The sequence below is a fragment of the Oncorhynchus gorbuscha genome, linkage group LG04 (genome assembly GCF_021184085.1).
Source record: "Oncorhynchus gorbuscha isolate QuinsamMale2020 ecotype Even-year linkage group LG04, OgorEven_v1.0, whole genome shotgun sequence".
Classification (NCBI taxonomy): domain Eukaryota; kingdom Metazoa; phylum Chordata; class Actinopteri; order Salmoniformes; family Salmonidae; genus Oncorhynchus; species Oncorhynchus gorbuscha.
The window spans coordinates 84,860,024-84,881,668 of record NC_060176.1 but is presented as its reverse complement, the minus strand read 5'-3'; the positions used below and the strand labels follow the sequence as shown (position 1 = coordinate 84,881,668).

At 49.4% G+C, this 21,645-nt stretch overlaps 1 protein-coding gene across 2 annotated transcripts in view; it reads right to left on the bottom strand.

Moving 5' to 3' along the window:
• Positions 1–5,168: 5,168 nt before the first annotated feature.
• The window catches only part of samhd1 (SAM domain and HD domain 1), a 67,480-nt gene continuing 51,003 nt past the window's right edge, over positions 5,169–21,645 (bottom strand). For both annotated transcript variants that reach the window (XM_046345470.1, XM_046345471.1), the window contains exons 11-16: positions 9,028–9,143; positions 7,266–7,405; positions 7,062–7,157; positions 6,807–6,911; positions 6,573–6,710; positions 5,169–6,392 (exon numbers count right to left, since the gene is read on the bottom strand). In XM_046345470.1, the coding sequence (XP_046201426.1) occupies positions 6,249–6,392; positions 6,573–6,710; positions 6,807–6,911; positions 7,062–7,157; positions 7,266–7,405; positions 9,028–9,143 (739 nt within the window). In that variant the 3' untranslated portion in view covers positions 5,169–6,248. The remainder of the gene's footprint in view (positions 6,393–6,572; positions 6,711–6,806; positions 6,912–7,061; positions 7,158–7,265; positions 7,406–9,027; positions 9,144–21,645) is intronic.

Below are 21,645 nucleotides of genomic sequence, written 5' to 3'. Positions count from 1 at the left end.
GGAATGAGTTTATGTGGTATTGCTGACTGATTGGAATGGACTATGTGCTTTAGTACATTTAGGAATGCCTTTTACACTCATACAACACCAAGACATGAAGTTAGCCAAACGAGAGAGAAGAGATGCTCCATCTGGGTCTTTTGACGACAGAGTATATATTGATAACATTGGGGTGCCACGAGGTGTGCCGGATGAGTTCAAGGCAAGAAATCAGATACTAGCAGGATTAGAGTCAAGCATTTTTTAGAGTCAAGCAATGTAGACTGGATTAATTATATTTATTATAATCAACATTATCAATTATTCCAGAGATGCGATTAAAGGTTTGGCAGAACAGACTGAAGCAACCAGCCTGATGGCTTGGCAGAATAGAATTGCATTGGATATGTTATTGGCTGAAAAGGGAGGGGTATGTGTGATCTTCGGGAACATGTGTTGTACTTTCATCCCGAATGGCACAGCTCCGGACGAATCAGTGCCCGAAGCCTCAGCTGTTTTGACCACCCTGGCTCACGGGTTGGCAGAAACTCTGGGGTGGATATTTCTCTGAATTAAATTGGGTTGACAGTATTTATGGAAAAACGTGGTGTTATGGGCCACCTTAACCTGTGTGACTGTGTTAGTCTTGTACGTACGTGGTTGATTGCGTGTATGTATGAAAGTTATTGTTTCCAGGACTATAGAGAGATCAATGACACTACAGATGGGGCCGTTATGGGCCAATTCCAGGTTCCGACCCGTGGAGGACTGAAGGCATATCTACAGAGGAAGTGGACGAATCTGGATCTGTCATTTGTGGGGAATTTATGTTTGATGAGGCTAGTGTTGAGATGAAGGGGAATTAGATTGTAATTTGTTTCCATGATTAAACTGTTTTTTAATGAAGGTCGTGACGAAAATCCGGAAGGAAGAGTTATGATTCTGATGTAGGTTTAAAAACAGTTGGAGTTAAGGTTAGATTTGATTAATGATATTTGGAGAGTTGGATAAACATTTATAATAATGTTAAGTTGTTGATTATGTGTGTGTCTATTCATATGATAATCTGATAAACCTCTATAAAAAGGTTAGTTAAATTCATTTATACTTATATTTTTTATGATTAAATAAAACTAGATGTAGATTTGAATGTATAATATTTGATCAAAGGGAGGATTGTTAGAGGAAATCGTAGTAAAGATGAATAATTATGTATAACATTATTGATATTCTAATACTATTATGTTATGATATGAAAAGTAAAAGTTATTGGTTAAGCTGTTACTGAAAATGTAAGCAAAACTAATTTGATTGTCTGTGCCTCTTGGGAAGGTCAAGGGGGAGAAAAAGCTTTTCAGACAAGATAAGAATGTTTGGGTTTTGTTCCATTGGTGAGAGAAATCTGTATCTTTTAGACAAGTTGTAATGTCTGGTTTATGAGGGGGAGTAGAAAGCATCTCCGGACCTAAACAAAAAAACAACGGGGCTATCGTGGGAAACTGATGATGTCATTTTGAGTTTATAACCTGTGGAAATCTGTGTATGTAGTTAGTACTCTCTGGAATTAAACGCTCTTTAACCTGGCTTTTAAGACTGGTCTCGATCTACTTCATGCATAATTAATGAACTTACAACTCATTAATGAATTAGAAATGAGTGCTAATTGGTTTTGGCAATTAAAACATTAAGGGAATTTAGAATTCCTCTATCAGTTGGGCAAAACGTAACATGGCGGTGTTTGCCTTAGCAATCTCACTTGGATAAAGACCTCCTCCATTCCTGTCATTACTGAAAGAGATCATGATACCCCACATCTCAAAATAGGGCTACTTAATGTTAGATCCCTTACTTCAAAGGCAATTATAGTCAATTAACTAATCACTGATCATAATCTTGATGTGATTGGCCTGACTGAAACATGGCTTAAGCCTGATGAATTTACTGTGTTAAATGAGGCCTCACCTCCTGGCTACACTAGTGACCATATCCCCCCGTGCATCCCGCAAAGGCGGGGGTGTTGCTAACATTTACATCTTTTGAGCTTCGAGCCATGACATTTATGCAGCCTACTCAATAACTTTTTATAGCTACTGTTTACAGGCCTCCTGGGCCATATACAGCGTTCCTCATTGAGTTCCCTGAATTCCTATCGGACCTTGTAGTCATAGCAGATAATATTCTAATTTTTGGTGACTTTAATATTCACATGGAAAAGTCCACAGACCCACTCCAAAAGGCTTTCGGAGCCATCATCGACTCAGTGGGTTTTGTCCAACATGTCTCTGGACCTACTCACTGTCACAGTCATACTCTGGACCTAGTTTAGTCCCATTGAATAAATGTTGTGGATCTTAATGTTTTTCCTCATAATCCTGGACTATCGGACCACCATTTTATTACGTTTGCAATTGCAACAAAAAATCTGCTCAGACCCCAACCAAGGAACATCAAAAGTTGTGCTATAAATTCACAGACAACACAAAGTTTCCTTGATATCCTTCCAGACTCCCTCTGTCTACCCAAGGACGCCAGAGGACAAAAATCAGTTAAGGATCCGAGCAAAATACCAGTCTTGGTAAAGTTGAAAATGTATCCTGAGGCCTTTGACTCTACAGCTACCGTACTCACCAGTTTCTCCCCAGAGGTCCATGGGTCATCCCTGTAGACTGCCTGAAGCTGGTGCCTTACAGCTGTATACTTATCAACTTAGGACGGTGCTCTAAGCAACACACCGCTATGTAGGAACGCCCTAGACATGACATTAGACACAATGCCATGATAGAGGCATTTAGCCAAGACCGTGGACATATATAGAATACAGTCCCATTAGAGGATTAATGTGTGGCAACTATATTTTGTATATCTTTTGTTTATGATTTTTTTCATTTTTGTTTAGTTTTCTTTTGACACTTAGGCAGATGTTAACGCACACACACTCACAAAATAAGTACTTACATTTCTTCCCCAAATGTGTGGCGTTGTGGCACTAACTGATGGTTGTATGGGGAACTTGTTTATGGCTCTATTCCTAAAATACTGTCCAGATCTACTAGTCTGGACGACAGGTACGGAACGGTAAACCATCAGAGGGGGACCGCGATGGTGATCCACAACCCGGACATCTCCTGCCCATTCTTGTGGTGGCCTGCTCCTTCTGAATACCTACCAGGGTAAACCACCAGAGGGGGACCGCGATGGTGATCCACAACCCGGACATTCCGTGGTCCTTTTTATGGTGGGTTGCAACTTGCAGAATCCTTCCAAGGTTGAACCCACCAGAGGGGACTGTCATGACTCTCCTGACAGTAGATCAAAAGACCCATCAGCTAGGCAAATGTTTGAAGATAGCCAGACCTCCTCTCTCCCACAGAAGAGGGGAAGGGGGACTGTGCCGGTCTTGACACCTTAACACTCGCTCATAAATTTAGAGAGAACTTTCTCTTTCTTGCCCTGCAATATTGGGAAAGAAATCCCTTTGTCTACAGCAGATCTTTGTTTTTGTAGTCTGTATGCAGATTTCCATTGACCCAGATTTATTCTTCAAAAGCTGTCGCTTTGGTTGTTTTTGTTGCAACGTGTAATGGTAACAGCAGATCTAGGTTTTTGAAAGATCGACAACATTTTATCCATTCGTCGGGGGTCGATTTTTATTTTGTCGAACAATGATGGAAAACATGACTGCTGAATATTGTTGAAGGTAAGATGTCATCACGTAACTATAAGCTCCACTCTACACATTCAATTCAAAATGCCTATTACTTTCTAAATCATTTTTTTCAACTATACATTTTTTTTCCATTGCAGGACAAGGATTGTCCTCACTTTCAAAAATGCCTGAAATGCTTCAACTTGCATTTCTGATTGACTGGCAAGTTTCACCACCCAATTATGTCAGATCTACAGGAGTGTACGTTTCACCTTCACACGAACTAGGCACGAACCAGGCGCAAACTAGCCTAGGCAGCGCTTCATTTTTGCTGGATCCTGCCAGAACCGGATCCAGCACCTCCCAGTTTTGGACTGATTCGTTCCGGAAACCATTTGCCAGGATTTGCCTCTCCTGGCATGTTTAAAAAAAAAAAAATGTTTATTCTAATAAGGCCTATTAGAGTTAATTCCAAGTTGAGTCTGTAATTCTGTAATTATCATGCCCCCTAAAAAACATAATGTGAAAAACATGCCTGATATTCTGAGAATTGATTAGTGTTGGGTCAGCCCAGGTTTATAGCCTATATAGATCAAGGAGTGGCCATTGCTGTGGTGAGAGAACTAGGAGATTCAGTTTCTATCATCTCCCTCACTCTCTCTGCTCTGATAGAGACCCTAACCCTAACTCTCTCTGCTCTGATAGAGACCCTAACCCTAACTCTCTCTGCTCTGATAGAGACCCTAACCCTAACTCTCTCTGCTCTGATAGAGACCCTAACCCTAACTCTCTCTGCTCTGATAGAGACCCTAACCCTAACCCTAACTCTTCTCTCCAGCAGTTGGACGTAATCATTTATTTCCGAATAGAATCATAGCCCCACAGGAAGGGTGCTTGAGTTGGAGCAGCACCCGATACATTAAAATACATTTGCCAAAGTGAATTACTTCTGTCTGTTCAGAAAGAAATGAAATCATTCAGATTACTACACCAGGAGTAGGCCTATAATATAGCCACAGAGGATCAATAGCTTATTTTAAAAAAAAATAGCTGTGGATTGTGTGTAGCCCAATCACAAGGCATGCCTACAAGTTGGGAACATGCGGAAAATCTGTCAGTGATGCAGCTACAACAGGGCTTCACTATATTTAAAATACAATCGCAGGTTGGAAAGCAAATGGATCCTGCTGAAAAGAGAAGACTATTATGTCTATAGGCTACCAAGTTATCAACTTCCAAATAGGCATATAGAGCGAGCAACATTGTTAAGATCAGAGTTAAGGTGAGGGGTTAAGGTTTAGGGGTTAAGGTTTAGGGGTTAAGGTTTAGGGGTTAAGGTAAGGGTTAAGGTTAGGGGTTAAGGTTTAGGGTAGGAATGTCCCAAGGAACCCGGATAGCACTGACCCTCTCACAACAGGGTATACTATGCATTCCATCCTAACGTGAACGACTCAAGCCGTTTACCATAGACCCCCCCCCCAGCTACATTCTGTATTACAAAACCCTTCAAATGGTGAGACTCTCCCCCCAAATTAGTCTTTCATTCAAAATGATATTCTTTATTTAAAACAAAGTGCATCAGTTAAATCAACAAACATGTCTGATCAACAGCTGTGGGCTCATCTCGAGGCAGACTTTAGGGTAAACATTGTTTAAATGAAGATAACATAACGAGACTCCCAAATGATACCAAACACTAGACAGATAGCTGCTAACCTACTTGCCTCAGTAGGGTACATGGATGAAAACAAAGATAATATGATAACTTAACATTGTTTGTCAGTTAAAGTGGTGGCTTTTCAGAAGATAATTAAGTTATATTGTACCCTGATCTGTATATGCTTTAGTCAACTCCTACTTTTGCCTACATACTGTAGGTATGCATGACCAGGCTAACTATGGTAGGTGTAAAAACTAAAACAGCGTAGAAACCATGCATAAAAGAAAGACAATGCCCTGAAACACAAACAATGGCTACCTGTTTGTTTGCATGTGGATCAAATATAACACCAAGGATAAGTACACATTCAGGTTTGGGAGTATTACAAGGTAAAGCAGCTTGTCCAAAGAGTAACTTTCACCAGGATGGATAAATATGTAATAGTTGTTGCTTGGCTATAGGACAGATCCATGTCTGATAGTGGCATACATCATCATGCATAGCCTGGGAGAACAGGTATGTATACTCACATACTCCCACACTTCTCTTACCATGAAATAGCATAACGTTAAGATATCCAAACCTAAAATGTATGCTTGAAATAAAACAGAAAAAGTAAATTTAAAAATAAACTACATGATCTAATCCCTGGAAAAACTGAATCAGAGTGAACAGAACCCTGATTAAAGCGCCTTCTTCTGAAAGTCTGACTTACATTTTCTTGAGGTGGTGGTCACCAACCCATGGTCCTAGGGAGCAACAGGGTGTGCAGGCTTTTGTTACAACCGATCATGAACACACCTGATTCAGCTAGTCAGTTCATCTTAATGACATAGATTAGCTGAACCAGGTGTGTTAGTGCTGGGTTGGAACAAAACCTTCCATACCCTGTGGCCTTCAAAGACCATGATTGGTAACCACTGCCGTAAGCAGAAGGATACCCTCTCGTTTCTCATCTTCCTCTTAAAAGAGTCTGGTCTTTGCCTTCTCTCCACCATTGACTGCAGCCCAGCCTCTTCCTCCCTGGCTATCCTCTTCATCATTGTCATTGTTGTGTGCCCAGCTTGCCTTAAGAGGGGTGAGCTCTGGTGCAATCACATCTCCATCCTAAATAAATGTGATCACAAACACACAGGGATACCAGTGTAAATTTTAAACATAGGGAAAATACGGTGTGTTGTGCAGGTAAAATAGCGATAGCTAGCTGGCTTAGCCTTGCACTGTCAACGTAAAAACGCTAACAACTTGAGATAAAATGATATATAAATGAAAGAGAGGCCTCCTGACCTGAGGTTTGGAGAAGTTCATATCCATGCACCACTGGACAAAGTTCTTCTTAGCTGCCTCCATGGTCCTCTCATCGGTCTTCTTACAGTAGACCCTGATAAGCTGCTCAGCAAACCGTTCTGGCAGCAGCTTGGACACCTACAGGAACAACAATTGCCTTATATCATGTTTCCAAGCTCCAAAAATGATTAGATAATAAAAAATAAAATAAAAATATGTAATTGAAGTAGTGACCTGGTCCTTGCGGATCCGGTAAGCTTTGGTTGGGTCGTTCTTACAGTAGAAGTGCACTTTGTCGATGGGGTTCTTCTCCTTCATACCCCAGTCCATGTTGATGATCTGATAAAGTGAAAGAGAGATGGACTTACAAAGAGATACATATGTTCAACAGAACAACTGGTAACAAAGGGTTACCTATAGAAAAGGGGGGGCTATGGTAAAATGTTTTCAATCAGTTCCCTGATTGAGGTGAAAAGACTGGACACTCACATTGACAACAAAGTCCCCTGGCTGCAGAGTAACATTTTGAAGGTCATTCTGAGGCCTGGACCTCGCCACACAGCCTGCCCAGTCCAGGAGCTTTTCCTGGGGGAAGAGAAGACGAGGGTGAGAGGTACATAATATGAATCTCGTAGAAAGCTCCGCTAGTATGCCATGGAAGGATATCCTCTCTCCAAACACACGCACACACACCTGTGAAACCTCCATTCGCTTCTCAGCCTGAGTCTGTCCCACACACTTGTAGAGGCGTCTGCAGGTGATGTTTTGGAGGATCTCTCTGGCCTCAGCCAGCTCAGAGGATGACGAGTACATAATCTGCTCAAACACATGGTCTACAGGGGAAAGGAGGAGGGAGGGAGAGACAAGGTGATAAGGAGTGTGGGAAGATGAGAGGTAATCATGCAAACCAAACCGAGCAGTAATTATATGGACAGCAATGTGCCACACAAAAAAACAGGCATGGAAAACCCAGCTGTTTGGACAGCCTTGACGCCTGGCATAAAACCCAGCTGTTTGGACAGCCTTGACACCTGGCATAAAACCCAGCTGTTTGGACAGCCTTGACACCTGGCATAAAACCCAGCTGTTTGGACAGCCTTGAAACCTGGCATAAAACCCAGCTGTTTGGACAGCCTTGACACCTGGCATAAAACCCAGCTGTTTGGACAGCCTTGACACCTGGCATAAAACCCAGCTGTTTGGACAGCCTTGACACCTGGCATAAAACCCAGCTGTTTGGACAGCCTTGACACCTGGCATAAAACCCAGCTGTTTGGACAGCCTTGACACCTGGCATAAAACCCAGCTGTTTGGACAGCCTTGAAACCTGGCATAAAACCCAGCTGTTTGGACAGCCTTGACACCTGGCATAAAACCCAGCTGTTTGGACAGCCTTGACACCTGGCATAAAACCCAGCTGTTTGGACAGCCTTGACACCTGGCATAAAACCCAGCTGTTTGGACAGCCTTGACACCTGGCATAAAACCCAGCTGTTTGGACAGCCTTGACACCTGGCATAAAACCCAGCTGTTTGGACAGCCTTGACACCTGGCATAAAACCCAGCTGTTTGGACAGCCTTGACACCTGGCATAAAACCCAGCTGTTTGGACAGCCTTGACACCTGGCATAAAACCCAGCTGTTTGGACAGCCTTGACACCTGGCATAAAACCCAGCTGTTTGGACAGCCTTGACGCCTGGCATAAAACCCAGCTGTTTGGACAGCCTTGACGCCTGGCATAAAACCCAGCTGTTTGGACAGCCTTGACACCTGGCATAAAACCCAGCTGTTTGGACAGCCTTGACACCTGGCATAAAACCCAGCTGTTTGGACAGCCTTGACACCTGGCATAAAACCCAGCTGTTTGGACAGCCTTGACACCTGGCATAAAACCCAGCTGTTTGGACAGCCTTGACACCTGGCATAAAACCCAGCTGTTTGGACAGCCTTGACACCTGGCATAAAACCCAGCTGTTTGGACAGCCTTGACACCTGGCATAAAACCCAGCTGTTTGGACAGCCTTGACACCTGGCATAAAACCCAGCTGTTTGGACAGCCTTGACACCTGGCATAAAACCCAGCTGTTTGGACAGCCTTGACACCTGGCATAAAACCCAGCTGTTTGGACAGCCTTGACACCTGGCATAAAACCCAGCTGTTTGGACAGCCTTGACGCCTGGCATAAAACCCAGCTGTTTGGACAGCCTTGACGCCTGGCATAAAACCCAGCTGTTTGGACAGCCTTGACACCTGGCATAAAACCCAGCTGTTTGGACAGCCTTGACACCTGGCATAAAACCCAGCTGTTTGGACAGCCTTGACACCTGGCATAAAACCCAGCTGTTTGGACAGCCTTGACGCCTGGCATAAAACCCAGACAACCAGAGGTTTGAGAGTAAGTAGAACAGACCAGAGCCATTCTACACTTTATATTTCTATGGGGTTGAACGTACCTGTGAGTTTAGTGTAGGCCTCCATGTTGTCTATTGCTGTGGAGATGGTGAACATCTTGCCCCCTGAACCTTGTATCTGGATGTGGGGGTCTGCCTTTAAAAAGGCCTCTGTGATCCTGAAAAAAAGACAAGACAATATAACATCTCATTTTGAACATATAAAATACAGCAGAAAAAATATATTTCTGAGAACCTGTATGAATGTATAAAATATAGGAAATAACACAAATATACAGTACCAGGGGAAAGTTTGGACACCTACTCATTCCAGGGTTTTTCCTTTGTATTCTACTTTGTAGAATGATAATGAAGACATCAACATTAAGACATGTGAAACAAATCAAAATATATTTTATATTTGAGATACTTCAAACTAGCCTTGATGAGACATGAGGGAGGGGGAGGCATAATGAGACATGGAGGGGGAGGCCATAATGAGACATGAGGGAGGGGGAGGCCATAATGAGACATGAGGGAGGGGGAGGCCATAATGAGACATAATGAGACATGGAGGGGGAGACATAATGAGACATGGAGGGGGAGGCCATAATGAGACATGAGGGAGGGGGAGGCCATAATGAGACATGAGGGAGGGGAGGCCATAATGAGACATAATGAGACATGAGGGAGGGGGAGACATAATGAGACATGGAGGGGGGAGGCCATAATGAGACATGAGGGAGGGGGAGGCCATAATGAGACATGAGGGAGGGGGAGGCCATAATGAGACATGAGGGAGGGGGAGGCCATAATGAGACATGAGGGAGGGGGAGGCCATAATGAGACATGAGGGAGGGGAGGCCATAATGAGACATAATGAGACATGAGGGAGGGGGAGACATAATGAGACATGGAGGGGGGAGGCCATAATGAGACATGAGGGAGGGGGAGGCCATAATGAGACATGAGGGAGGGGGAGGCCATAATGAGACATGAGGGAGGGGGAGGCCATAATGAGACATGAGGGAGGGGGAGGCCATAATGAGACATGATGGAGGGGAGGCCATAATGAGACATGAGGGAGGGAGGAGGCCATAATGTGACATGAGGGAGGGGGAGGCCATAATGAGACATGAGGGAGGGGGAGGCCATAATGAGACATGAGGGAGGGAGGGGGCCATAATGAGACATGAGGGAGGGGGGAGGCATAATGAGACATGAGGGAGGGGGAGGCCATAATGAGACATGATGGAGGGGGGAGGCCATAATGAGACATGAGGGAGGGGAGGCATAATGAGACATGAGGGAGGGGAGGCCATAATGAGACATGAGGGAGGGGAGGCCATAATGTGACATGAGGGAGGGGGGAGGCCATAATGAGACATGAGGGAGGGGGGGAGGCCATAATGAGACATGAGGGAGGGGGGAGGCCATAATGAGACATGAGGGAGGGGGAGGCCATAATGAGACATGAGGGAGGGGGGAGGCCATAATGAGACATAATGAGACATGGAGGGAGACATAATGAGACATGGAGGGGGAGGCCATAATGAGACATGAGGGAGGGGGAGGCCATAATGAGACATGAGGAGGGGGAGGCCATAATGAGACATGAGGGAGGGGAGGCCATAATGAGACATGAGGGAGGGGGAGGCCATAATGAGACATGATGGAGGGGGAGGCCATAATGAGACATGAGGGAGGGGGAGGCCATAATGAGACATGAGGGAGGGGAGGCCATAATGAGACATGATGGAGGGGAGGCCATAATGTGACATGAGGGAGGGGGAGGCCATAATGAGACATGAAGGAGGGGAGGCCATAATGTGACATGAGGGGAGGGGAGGCCATAATGAGACATGAGGGAGGGGGAGGCCATAATGAGACATGAGGGAGGGAGGGGGCCATAATGAGACATGAGGGAGGGGGAGGCATAATGAGACATGAGGGAGGGGGAGGCCATAATGAGACATGGAGGGGGAGGCCATAATGAGACATGAGGGAGGGGGAGGCCATAATGAGACATGAGGGAGGAGGGGGGCATAATGTGACATGAGGGAGGGGGAGGCCATAATGAGACATGAGGGAGGGGAGGCATAATGAGACATGAGGGAGGGGGAGGCCATAATGAGACATGAGGGAGGGGGAGGCCATAATGAGACATGAGGGAGGGGGGAGGCCATAATGAGACATGAGGGAGGGGGAGGCCATAATGAGACATGAGGGAGGGGGAGGCCATAATGAGACATGGAGGGGAGGCATAATGAGACAGAATGAGACATGGAGGGGGAGGCATAATGAGACATGGGGAGGGGGAGGCCATAATGAGACATAATGAGACATGAGGGAGGGGGAGGCATAATGAGACATGATGGAGGGGAGGCCATAATGAGACATGAGGGAGGGGGGAGGCCATAATGAGACATGGAGGGGAGGCATAATGAGACATAATGAGACATGGAGGGGGAGGCATAATGAGACATGGGGGGGGGAGGCCATAATGAGACATAATGAGACATGAGGGAGGGGGAGGCCATAATGAGACATAATGAGACATGAGGGAGGGGGAGGCATAATGAGACATGAGGGAGGGGAGGCCATAATGAGACATAATGAGACATGAGGGAGGGGGGGGAGGCCATAATGAGACATAATGAGACATGAGGGAGGCCATAATGAGACATAATGAGACATGAGGGAGGGGAGGCCATAATGAGACATGAGACATGAGGGAGGGGGAGGCCATAATGAGACATAATGAGACATGAGGGAGGGGGGAGGCCATAATGAGACATAATGAGACATGAGGGAGGGGAGAGGCCATGAGACATGGAGGGGAGGCCATAATGAGACATAATGAGACATGAGGGAGGGGGGGCCATAATGAGACATAATGAGACATGAGGGAGGGGGAGGCCATAATGAGACATAATGAGACATGAGGGAGGGGGAGGCCATAATGAGACATAATGAGACATGAGGGAGGGGGAGGCCATAATGAGACATAATGAGACATGAGGGAGGGGGAGGCATAATGAGACATGAGGGAGGGGGAGGCCATAATGAGACATAATGAGACATGAGGGAGGGGGGAGGCCATAATGAGACATAATGAGACATGAGGGAGGGGAGGCCATAATGAGACATAATGAGACATGAGGGAGGGGGAGGCCATAATGAGACATGAGGGAGGGGGAGGCATAATGAGACATGAGGGAGGGGGAGGCCATAATGTGACATGAGGGAGGGGGGAGGCATAATGAGACATGATGGAGGGGGAGGCCATAATGAGACATGAGGGAGGGGGAGGCATAATGAGACATGAGGGATGAGGGAGGGGGGAGGCCATAATGAGACATGAGGGAGGGGGAGGCATAATGTGACATGAGGGAGGGGGAGGCCATAATGAGACATGAGGGAGGGGGAGGCCATAATGTGACATGAGGGAGGGGGAGGCCATAATGAGACATGGAGGGGGAGGCATAATGAGACATAATGAGACATGGAGGGGAGGCCATAATGAGACATGAGGGAGGGGGAGGCCATAATGAGACATGGAGGGGGAGGCATAATGAGACATAATGAGACATGGAGGGGGAGGCATAATGAGACATGGGGAGGGGGAGGCCATCATGAGACATGAGGGAGGGGGAGGCCATAATGAGACATAATGAGACATGAGGGAGGGGGAGGCCATAATGAGACATGAGGGAGGGGGAGGCCATAATGAGACATAATGAGACATGAGGGAGGGGGAGGCCATAATGAGACATAATGAGACATGAGGGAGGGGAGGCCATAATGAGACATGAGGGAGGGGGAGGCCATAATGAGACATGATGGAGGCATAATGAGACATGAGGGAGGGGGAGGCCATAATGAGACATGAGGGAGGGGGAGGCCATAATGAGACATGAGGGAGGGGGAGGCATAATGAGACATGAGGGAGGGGGAGGCCATAATGAGACATGAGGGAGGGGAGGCCATAATGAGACATGAAGGAGGGGGAGGCCATAATGAGACATGAGGGAGGGGGAGGCCATAATGAGACATGAGGGAGGGGGAGACATAATGAGACATGATGGAGGGGGGGACCATAATGAGACATGATGGAGGCATAATGAGACATGAGGGAGGGGGAGGCCATAATGAGACATGAGGGAGGGGGAGGCCATAATGAGACATGAGGGAGGGGGGAGGCATAATGAGACAGGGAGGGGAGGCCATAATGAGACATGAGGGAGGGGAGGCCATAATGAGACATGAAGGAGGGGGAGGCCATAATGAGACATGAGGGAGGGGGGAGGCCATAATGTGACATGAGGGAGGGGGAGGCATAATGAGACATGAGGGAGGGGGAGGCCATAATGAGACATGAGGGAGGGGAGGCCATAATGAGACATGAAGGAGGGGGAGGCCATAATGAGACATGAGGGAGGGGGAGGCCATAATGAGACATGAGGGAGGGGGGAGGCCATAATGAGACATGAGGGAGGGGAGGCCATAATAATGAGACATGAGGAGGGGGGGGAGACATGGGGAGGCCATAATGAGACATGAGGGAGGGGGGAGGCCATAATGAGACATGAGGGAGGGGGAGGCCATAATGAGACATGAGGGAGGGGGGGAGGCCATAATGAGACATGAGGGAGGGGGAGGCCATAATGAGACATGAGGGAGGGGGAGGCCATAATGAGACATGAGGGAGGGGGAGGCCATAATGAGACATGAGGGAGGGGGAGGCCATAATGAGACATGAAGGAGGGGGAGGCCATAATGAGACATGAAGGAGGGGGGAGGCCATAATGAGACATGAGGGAGGGGGAGGCCATAATGAGACATGAAGGAGGGGGAGGCCATAATGTGACATGAGGGAGGGGGAGGCATAATGAGACATGAGGGGGGCATAATGAGACATGGGGGGCGCATAAGTGAGACATGAGGAGGAGGCCATAGTGAGACATGAGGGGAGGAGGCCATAGTGAGACATGAGGGAGGAGGCCATAGTGAGACATGGGGGGGCGGCATAATGAGACATGGGGGGGGGCATAATGAGACATGAGGGAGGGGGGTGGTATAATGTCTGGGTTGGCGCCCCCCCTTGGGTTGTGCCGTGGCGGAGATCTTTGTGGGCTATACTCAGCCTTGTCTCAGGATGGTAAGTTGGTGGTTGAAGATATCCCTCTAGTGGTGTGGGGGCTGTGCTTTGGCAAAGTGGGTGGGGTTATAACCTTCCTGTTTGGCCTTGTCCGGGGGTGTCCTCGGATGGGGCCACAGTGTCTCCTGACTCCTCCTGTCTCAGCCTCCAGTATTTATGCTGCAGTAGTTTGTGTCGGGGTCTATGGTCAGTTTGTTATATCTGGAGTACTTCTCCTGTCCTGAGGGAGGGATCCGGTGTCCTGTGTGAATTTAAGTATGCTCTCTCTAATTCTCTCTCTCTTTCTTTCTCGGAGGACCTGAGCCCTAGGACCATGCCTCAGGACTACCTGACATGTGGACTCCTTGCTGTCCCCAGTCCACCTGGCCGTGCTGCTGCTCCAGTTTCAACTGTTCTGCCTGTGATGATTATTATTTGACCATGCTGGTCATTTATGAACATTTGAACATCTTGGCCATGTTCTGTTATAATCTCCACCGGCACAGCCAGAAGAGGACTGGCCACACCACATAGCCTTGTTCCTCTCTAGGTTTCTTCCTAGGTTTTGGCCTTTCTAGGGAGTTTTACGAGCCACCGTGCTTCTACATCCTCATTGCTTGCTGTTTGGGGTTTTAGGCTGGGTTTCTGTACAGCACTTTGAGATATCAGCTGATGTACGAAGGGCTATATAAATACATTTGATTTGATGATAATGAGACATGAGGGGGCCATAATGAGACATGAGGGAGGGGGATGAGCCATAATGAGACATGAGGGAGGGGGGAGGCCATAATGAGACATGAGGGAGGGAGGAGGCCATAATGAGACATGAGGGAGGGAGGAGGCCATAATGAGACATGAGGGAGGGAGGAGGCCATAATGAGACATGAGGGAGGGGAGGAGGGCATAATGAGACATGAGGGAGGGGGAGGCCATAATGAGACATGAGGGAGGGAGGAGGCCATAATGAGACATGAGGGAGGGAGGAGGCCATAATGAGACATGAGGGAGGGAGGAGGCCATAATGAGACATGAGGGAGGGAGGAGGGCATAATGAGACATGAGGGAGGGGGGAGGCCATAATGAGACATGGGGAGGGAGGAGGCCATAATGAGACATGAGGGAGGGGAGGAGGGCATAATGAGACATGAGGGAGGGGGAGGCCATAATGAGACATGGGGAGGGGGAGGCATAATGAGACATGGAGGAGGGGGGGAGGCATAATGAGACATGAGGGAGGGAGGAGGCCATAATGAGACATGGGGGGGGGGGGAGGCATAATGAGACATGGAGGAGGGGGAGGCATAATGAGACATGAGGGAGGGGGAGGCCATAATGAGACATGAGGGAGGGGGCCATAATGAGACATGAGGGAGGAGGGGGGCATAATGAGACATGAGGGAGGAGGGGGGCCTAATGAGACATGAGGGAGGGGGGGAGGCATAATGAGACATGAGGGAGGGGAGGCATAATGAGACATGGGGGAGGCATAATGAGACACGGGGATGCATAATGAGACACGGGGGAGGAGGCCATAGTGAGACATGAGGGGGAGGAGGCCATAGTGAGACATGAGGGAGGAGGCCATAATGAGACATGAGGGAGGAGGCCATAATGAGACATGAGGGAGGGGGAGACATAATGAGACATGAGGGGGGGAGACATAATGAGACATGAGGGAGGGAGGGGGCCATAATGAGACATGAGGGAGGAGGGCATAATGAGACATGAGGGGGGGCCATAATGAGACATGAGGGAGGGGGCCATAATGAGACATGAGGGGGGAGGGGGCCATAATGAGACATGAGGGAGGGGGCCATAATGAGACATGAGGGAGGTGGCCATAATGAGACATGAGGGAGGTGGCCATAATGAGACATGAGGAAGGGAGGGGTCCATAATGAGACATGAGGGAGTGGGGGGCCATAATGAGACATGAGGAGTGGGGGCCATAATGAGACATGAGGGAGGGAGGCCATAATGAGACATGAGGGAGGGGGGGCCATAATGAGACATGAGGGAGGGAGGGGGCCATAATGAGACATGAGGGAGGGAGGGGGCCATAATGAGACATGAGGGAGGGAGGGGGCCATAATGAGACATGAGGGAGGGAGGGGGCCATAATGAGACATGAGGAGGGAGGGGGCCATAATGAGACATGAGGAGGGAGGGGGCCATAATGAGACATGAGGGAGGGAGGGGGCCATAATGAGACATGAGGAGGGGGGCCATAATGAGACATGAGGGAGGGGCCATAATGAGACATGAGGGAGGGGGCCATAATGAGACATGAGGGAGGGCCATAATGAGACATGAGGAGGGAGGGGGCCATAATGAGACATGAGGGAGGGAGGGGGCCATAATGAGACATGAGGGAGGGAGGGGGCCATAATGAGACATGAGGGAGGGGGGCCATAATGAGACATGAGGGAGGGGGCCATAATGAGACATGAGGGAGGGGGCCATAATGAGACATGAGGGAGGGGGCCATAATGAGACATGAGGGGGAGGGGGCCATAATGAGACATGAGGAGGGGACCATAATGAGACATGAGGGGAGGGGACCATAATGAGACATGAGGGAGGAGGCCATAATGAGACATGAGGGAGGAGGCCATAATGAGACATGAGGGAGGAGGCCATAATGAGACATGAGGGAGGGGCCATAATGAGACATGAGGGAGGGGGCCATAATGAGACATGAGGGAGGGGCCATAATGAGACATGAGGGAGGGGGCCATAATGAGACATGAGGGAGGGGCCATAATGAGACATGAGGGATGGGGGCCATAATGAGACATGAGGGAGGGCCATAATGAGACATGAGGGAGGCCATAATGAGACATGAGGGAGGCCATAATGAGACATGGGGAGGCCATAATGAGACATGATAATGAGACATGGGAGGCCATAATGAGACATGAAGGAGGGAGGGGCCATAATGAGACATGAGGAGGGGGGCCATAATGAGACATGAGGGAGGGAGGAGGCCATAATGAGACATGAGGGAGGGGAGGCACAATGAGACATGAGGGAGGGAGGCACATAATGAGGGGGGGGGGACATAATGAGACAGGGGGCCATAATGAGACATGAGGGAGGGAGGAGGCCATAATGAGACATAAGGGAGGAGGCCATAATGAGACATGAGGAGGGGGCCATAATGAGACATGAGGGAGGGGGCCATAATGAGACATGAGGGAGGGGAGACATAGTGAGACATGAGGGAGGGGGCATAATGAGACATGAGGGGGGGGCCATAATGAGACATGAGGGAGGTGGCCATAATGAGACATGAGGAGGGAGGGGCCATAATGAGACATGAGGAAGGGAGGGGGCCATAATGAGACATGAGGGAGGGGGCCATAATGAGACATGAGGGAGGAGGGGGGCATAATGAGACATGAGGGAGGAGGGGGGCCTAATGAGACATGAGGGAGGGGGCCATAATGAGACATGAGGGAGGGGGCCATAATGAGACATGAGGGAGGGGGCCATAATGAGACATGAGGGAGGAGGCCATAATGAGACATGAGGGAGGAGGCCATAATGAGACATGAGGGAGGAGGCCATAATGAGACATGAGGGAGGGGCCATAATGAGACATGAGGAGGGGGCCATAATGAGACATGAGGGAGGGGGCCATAATGAGACATGAGGGAGGGGGCCATAATGAGACATGAGGGAGGAGGCCATAATGAGACATGAGGGAGGCCATAATGAGACATGAGGGAGGCCATAATGAGACATGAGGGAGGCCATAATGAGACATGAGGGAGGCCATAATGAGACATGAGGGGAGGCCATAATGAGACATGAAGGAGGGGGCCATAATGAGACAGGGGGCCATAATGAGACATGAGGGAGGGAGGAGGCCATAATGAGACATGAGGGAGGGGAGGCACAATGAGACATGAGGGAGGGGAGGCACAATGAGACATGAGGGGGAGGGAGGCACATAATGAGGGAGGGGGACATAATGAGACAGGGGGCCATAATGAGACATGAGGGATGAGGAGGAGGCCATAATGAGACATGAGGGAGGGGGCCATAATGAGACATGAGGGAGGAGGCCATAATGAGACATGAGGGAGGGGGCCATAATGAGACATGAGGGGAGGGGGCCATAATGAGACATGAGGGAGGGGGACATAATGAGACATGAGGGAGGGGGCCATAATGAGACATGAGGGAGGGGGCATAATGAGACATGAGGGAGGGGGCCATAATGAGACATGAGGGAGGGGGCCATAATGAGACATGAGGGGAGGGGGCCATAATGAGACATGAGGGAGGGGGCCATAATGAGACATGAGGAAGGGAGGGGGCCATAATGAGACATGAGGAAGGGAGGGGGCCATAATGAGACATGAGGAAGGGAGGGGGCCATAATGAGACATGAGGAAGGGAGGGGGCCATAATGAGACATGAGGAAGGGAGGAGGCCATAATGAGACATGAGGGAGGGGGCCATAATGAGACATGAGGGAGGGGGCATAATGAGACATGAGGGAGGAGGGGGCCATAATGAGACATGAGGGAGGGAGGGGGCCATAATGAGACATGAGGGAGGAGGAGGCCATAATGAGACATGGGGAGGGAGGAGGCCATAATGAGACATGAAGGAGGGAGGGGCCATAATGAGACATGAGGGAGGGGGCCATAATGAGACATGAGGGAGGGAGGGGCCATAATGAGACATGAGGGAGGGAGGGGGCCATAATGAGACAGGGGGAGGGAGGGAGGGAGGAGGCCATAATGAGACATGAGGGAGGTGGCCATAATGAGACATGGGGGAGGGGGCCATAATGAGACATGAGGGAGGAGGCCATAATGAGACATGAGGGAGGAGGCCATAATGAGACATGAGGGAGGGGGCCATAATGAGACATGAGGGAGGGGGCCATAATGAGACATGAGGGAGGCCATAATGAGACATGAGGGAGGCCATAATGAGACATGAGGGAGGCCATAATGAGACATGAGGGAGGCCATAATGAGACATGAGGGAGGCCATAATGAGACATGAGGGAGGCCATAATGAGACATGAGGGAGGGAGGGGCCATAATGAGACATGAAGGGAGGGAGGAGGCCATAATGAGACATGAGGGAGGGGGGAGGCCATAATGAGACATGAGGGAGGGAGGGGGCCATAATGAGACATGAGGGAGGGGGCCATAATGAGACATGAGGGAGGGGGCCATAATGAGACATGAGGGAGGGGGCCATAATGAGACATGAGGGAGGGGGCCATAATGAGACATGAGGGAGGGGGCCATAATGAGACATGAGGGAGGGGACCATAATGAGACATGAGGGAGGGGACCATAATGAGACATGAGGGAGGGGACCATAATGAGACATGAGGGAGGAGGCCATAATGAGACATGAGGGAGGAGGCCATAATGAGACATGAGGGAGGGGGCCATAATGAGACATGAGGGGGAGGCCATAATGAGACATGAGGGGGGAGGCATAATGAGGGGGAGGCATAATGAGACATGGGGAGGCATAATGAGACATGGGGAGGCATAATGAGACATGGGGGAGGCATAATGAGACATGGGGAGGCATAATGAGACATGGGGAGGCATAATGAGACAGGGGGCCATAATGAGACATGGGGGAGGCATAATGAGACATGGGGAGGCATAATGAGACATGAGGGAGGCCATAATGAGACACGGGGAGGCATAATGAGACAGGGGGAGGAGGCCATAATGAGACATGAGGGAGGAGGCCATATGAGACATGAGGGAGGAGGCCATAATGAGACATGAGGGAGGGGCCATAATGAGACATGAGGGAGGAGGCCATAATGAGACATGAGGGAGGAGGCCATAATGAGACATGAGGGAGGGGGCCATAATGAGACATGAGGGAGGAGGCCATAATGAGACATGAGGGAGGAGGCCATAATGAGACATGAGGGAGGAGGATGAGACATGAGGGGGGGGACATAATGAGACATGGAGGAGGGGGGGCCATAATGAGACATGAGGGAGGGGGGGCCATAATGAGACATGAAGGAGGGGGAGGCATAATGAGACATGAGGGAGGGGGGCCATAATGAGACATGAGGGAGGGGGCCATAATGAGACATGAGGGAGGGCCATAATGAGACATGAGGGAGGGGGCCATAATGAGACATGAGGAGGGGGGGGCCATAATGAGACATGAGGGAGGGAGGGGGGCCATAATGAGACATGAGGGAGGGAGGGGGCCATAATGAGACATGAGGGAGGGGGGGGCCATAATGAGACATGAGGGAGGGAGGGGGCCATAATGAGACATGAGGGAGGGAGGGGGCCATAATGAGACATGAGGGAGGGAGGGGGCCATAATGAGACATGAGGGAGGCCATAAGGGAGGGAGGGGGCCATAATGAGACATGAGGGAGGGAGGGGGCCATAATGAGACATGAGGGAGGGAGGGGGCCATAATGAGACATGAGGGAGGGAGGGGGCCATAATGAGACATGAGGGAGGAGGGGGCCATAATGAGACATGAGGGAGGGAGGGGGCCATAATGAGACATGAGGGAGGAGGGGGCCATAATGAGACATGAGGGAGGGAGGGGGCCATAATGAGACATGAGGGAGGAGGGGGCCATAATGAGACATGAGGGAGGGAGGGGGCCATAATGAGACATGAGGGAGGAGGGGGCCATAATGAGACATGAGGGAGGGCCATAATGAGACATGAGGGAGGCCATAATGAGACATGAGGGAGGAGGGGCCATAATGAGACATGAGGGAGGGAGGCCATAATGAGACATGAGGGAGGGGGGGCCATAATGAGACATGAGGGAGGGAGGGGGCCATAATGAGACATGAGGGAGGGAGGGGCCATAATGAGACATGAGGGAGGGAGGGGGCCATAATGAGACATGAGGGAGGGAGGGGGCCATAATGGACATGGGAGGGGGCCATAATGAGACATGAGGGAGGGGCCATAATGAGACATGAGGGAGGGGGGCCATAATGAGACATGAGGGAGGAGGCCATAATGAGACATGAGGGAGGGGGCCATAATGAGACATGAGGGAGGGGCCATAATGAGACATGAGGGAGGGGGCCATAATGAGACATGAGGGAGGGGCCATAATGAGACATGAGGGAGGGGGCCATAATGAGACATGAGGGACATAATGAGGGAGGGAGGCCATAATGAGACATGAGGAGGAGGCCATAATGAGACATGAGGGAGGCCATAATGAGACATGAGGGGAGGGGCCATAATGAGACATAATGAGACATGAGGGAGGAGGCCATAATGAGACATGAGGGAGGGGAGGCCATAATGAGACATGAGGACATGATAAAGGAGGGAGGGGGCCATAATGAGACATGAGGGAGGGGGGGGGGAGGGGCCATAATGAGACATGAGGGAATGGGAGGGGGCATAATGAGACATGAGGGAGGGGGCCATAATGAGACATGAGGGAGGGGGCCATAATGAGACATGAGGGAGGGGGGGCCATAATGAGACATGAGGAGGGAGGGGGCCATAATGAGACATGAGGGAGGGGGCCATAATGAG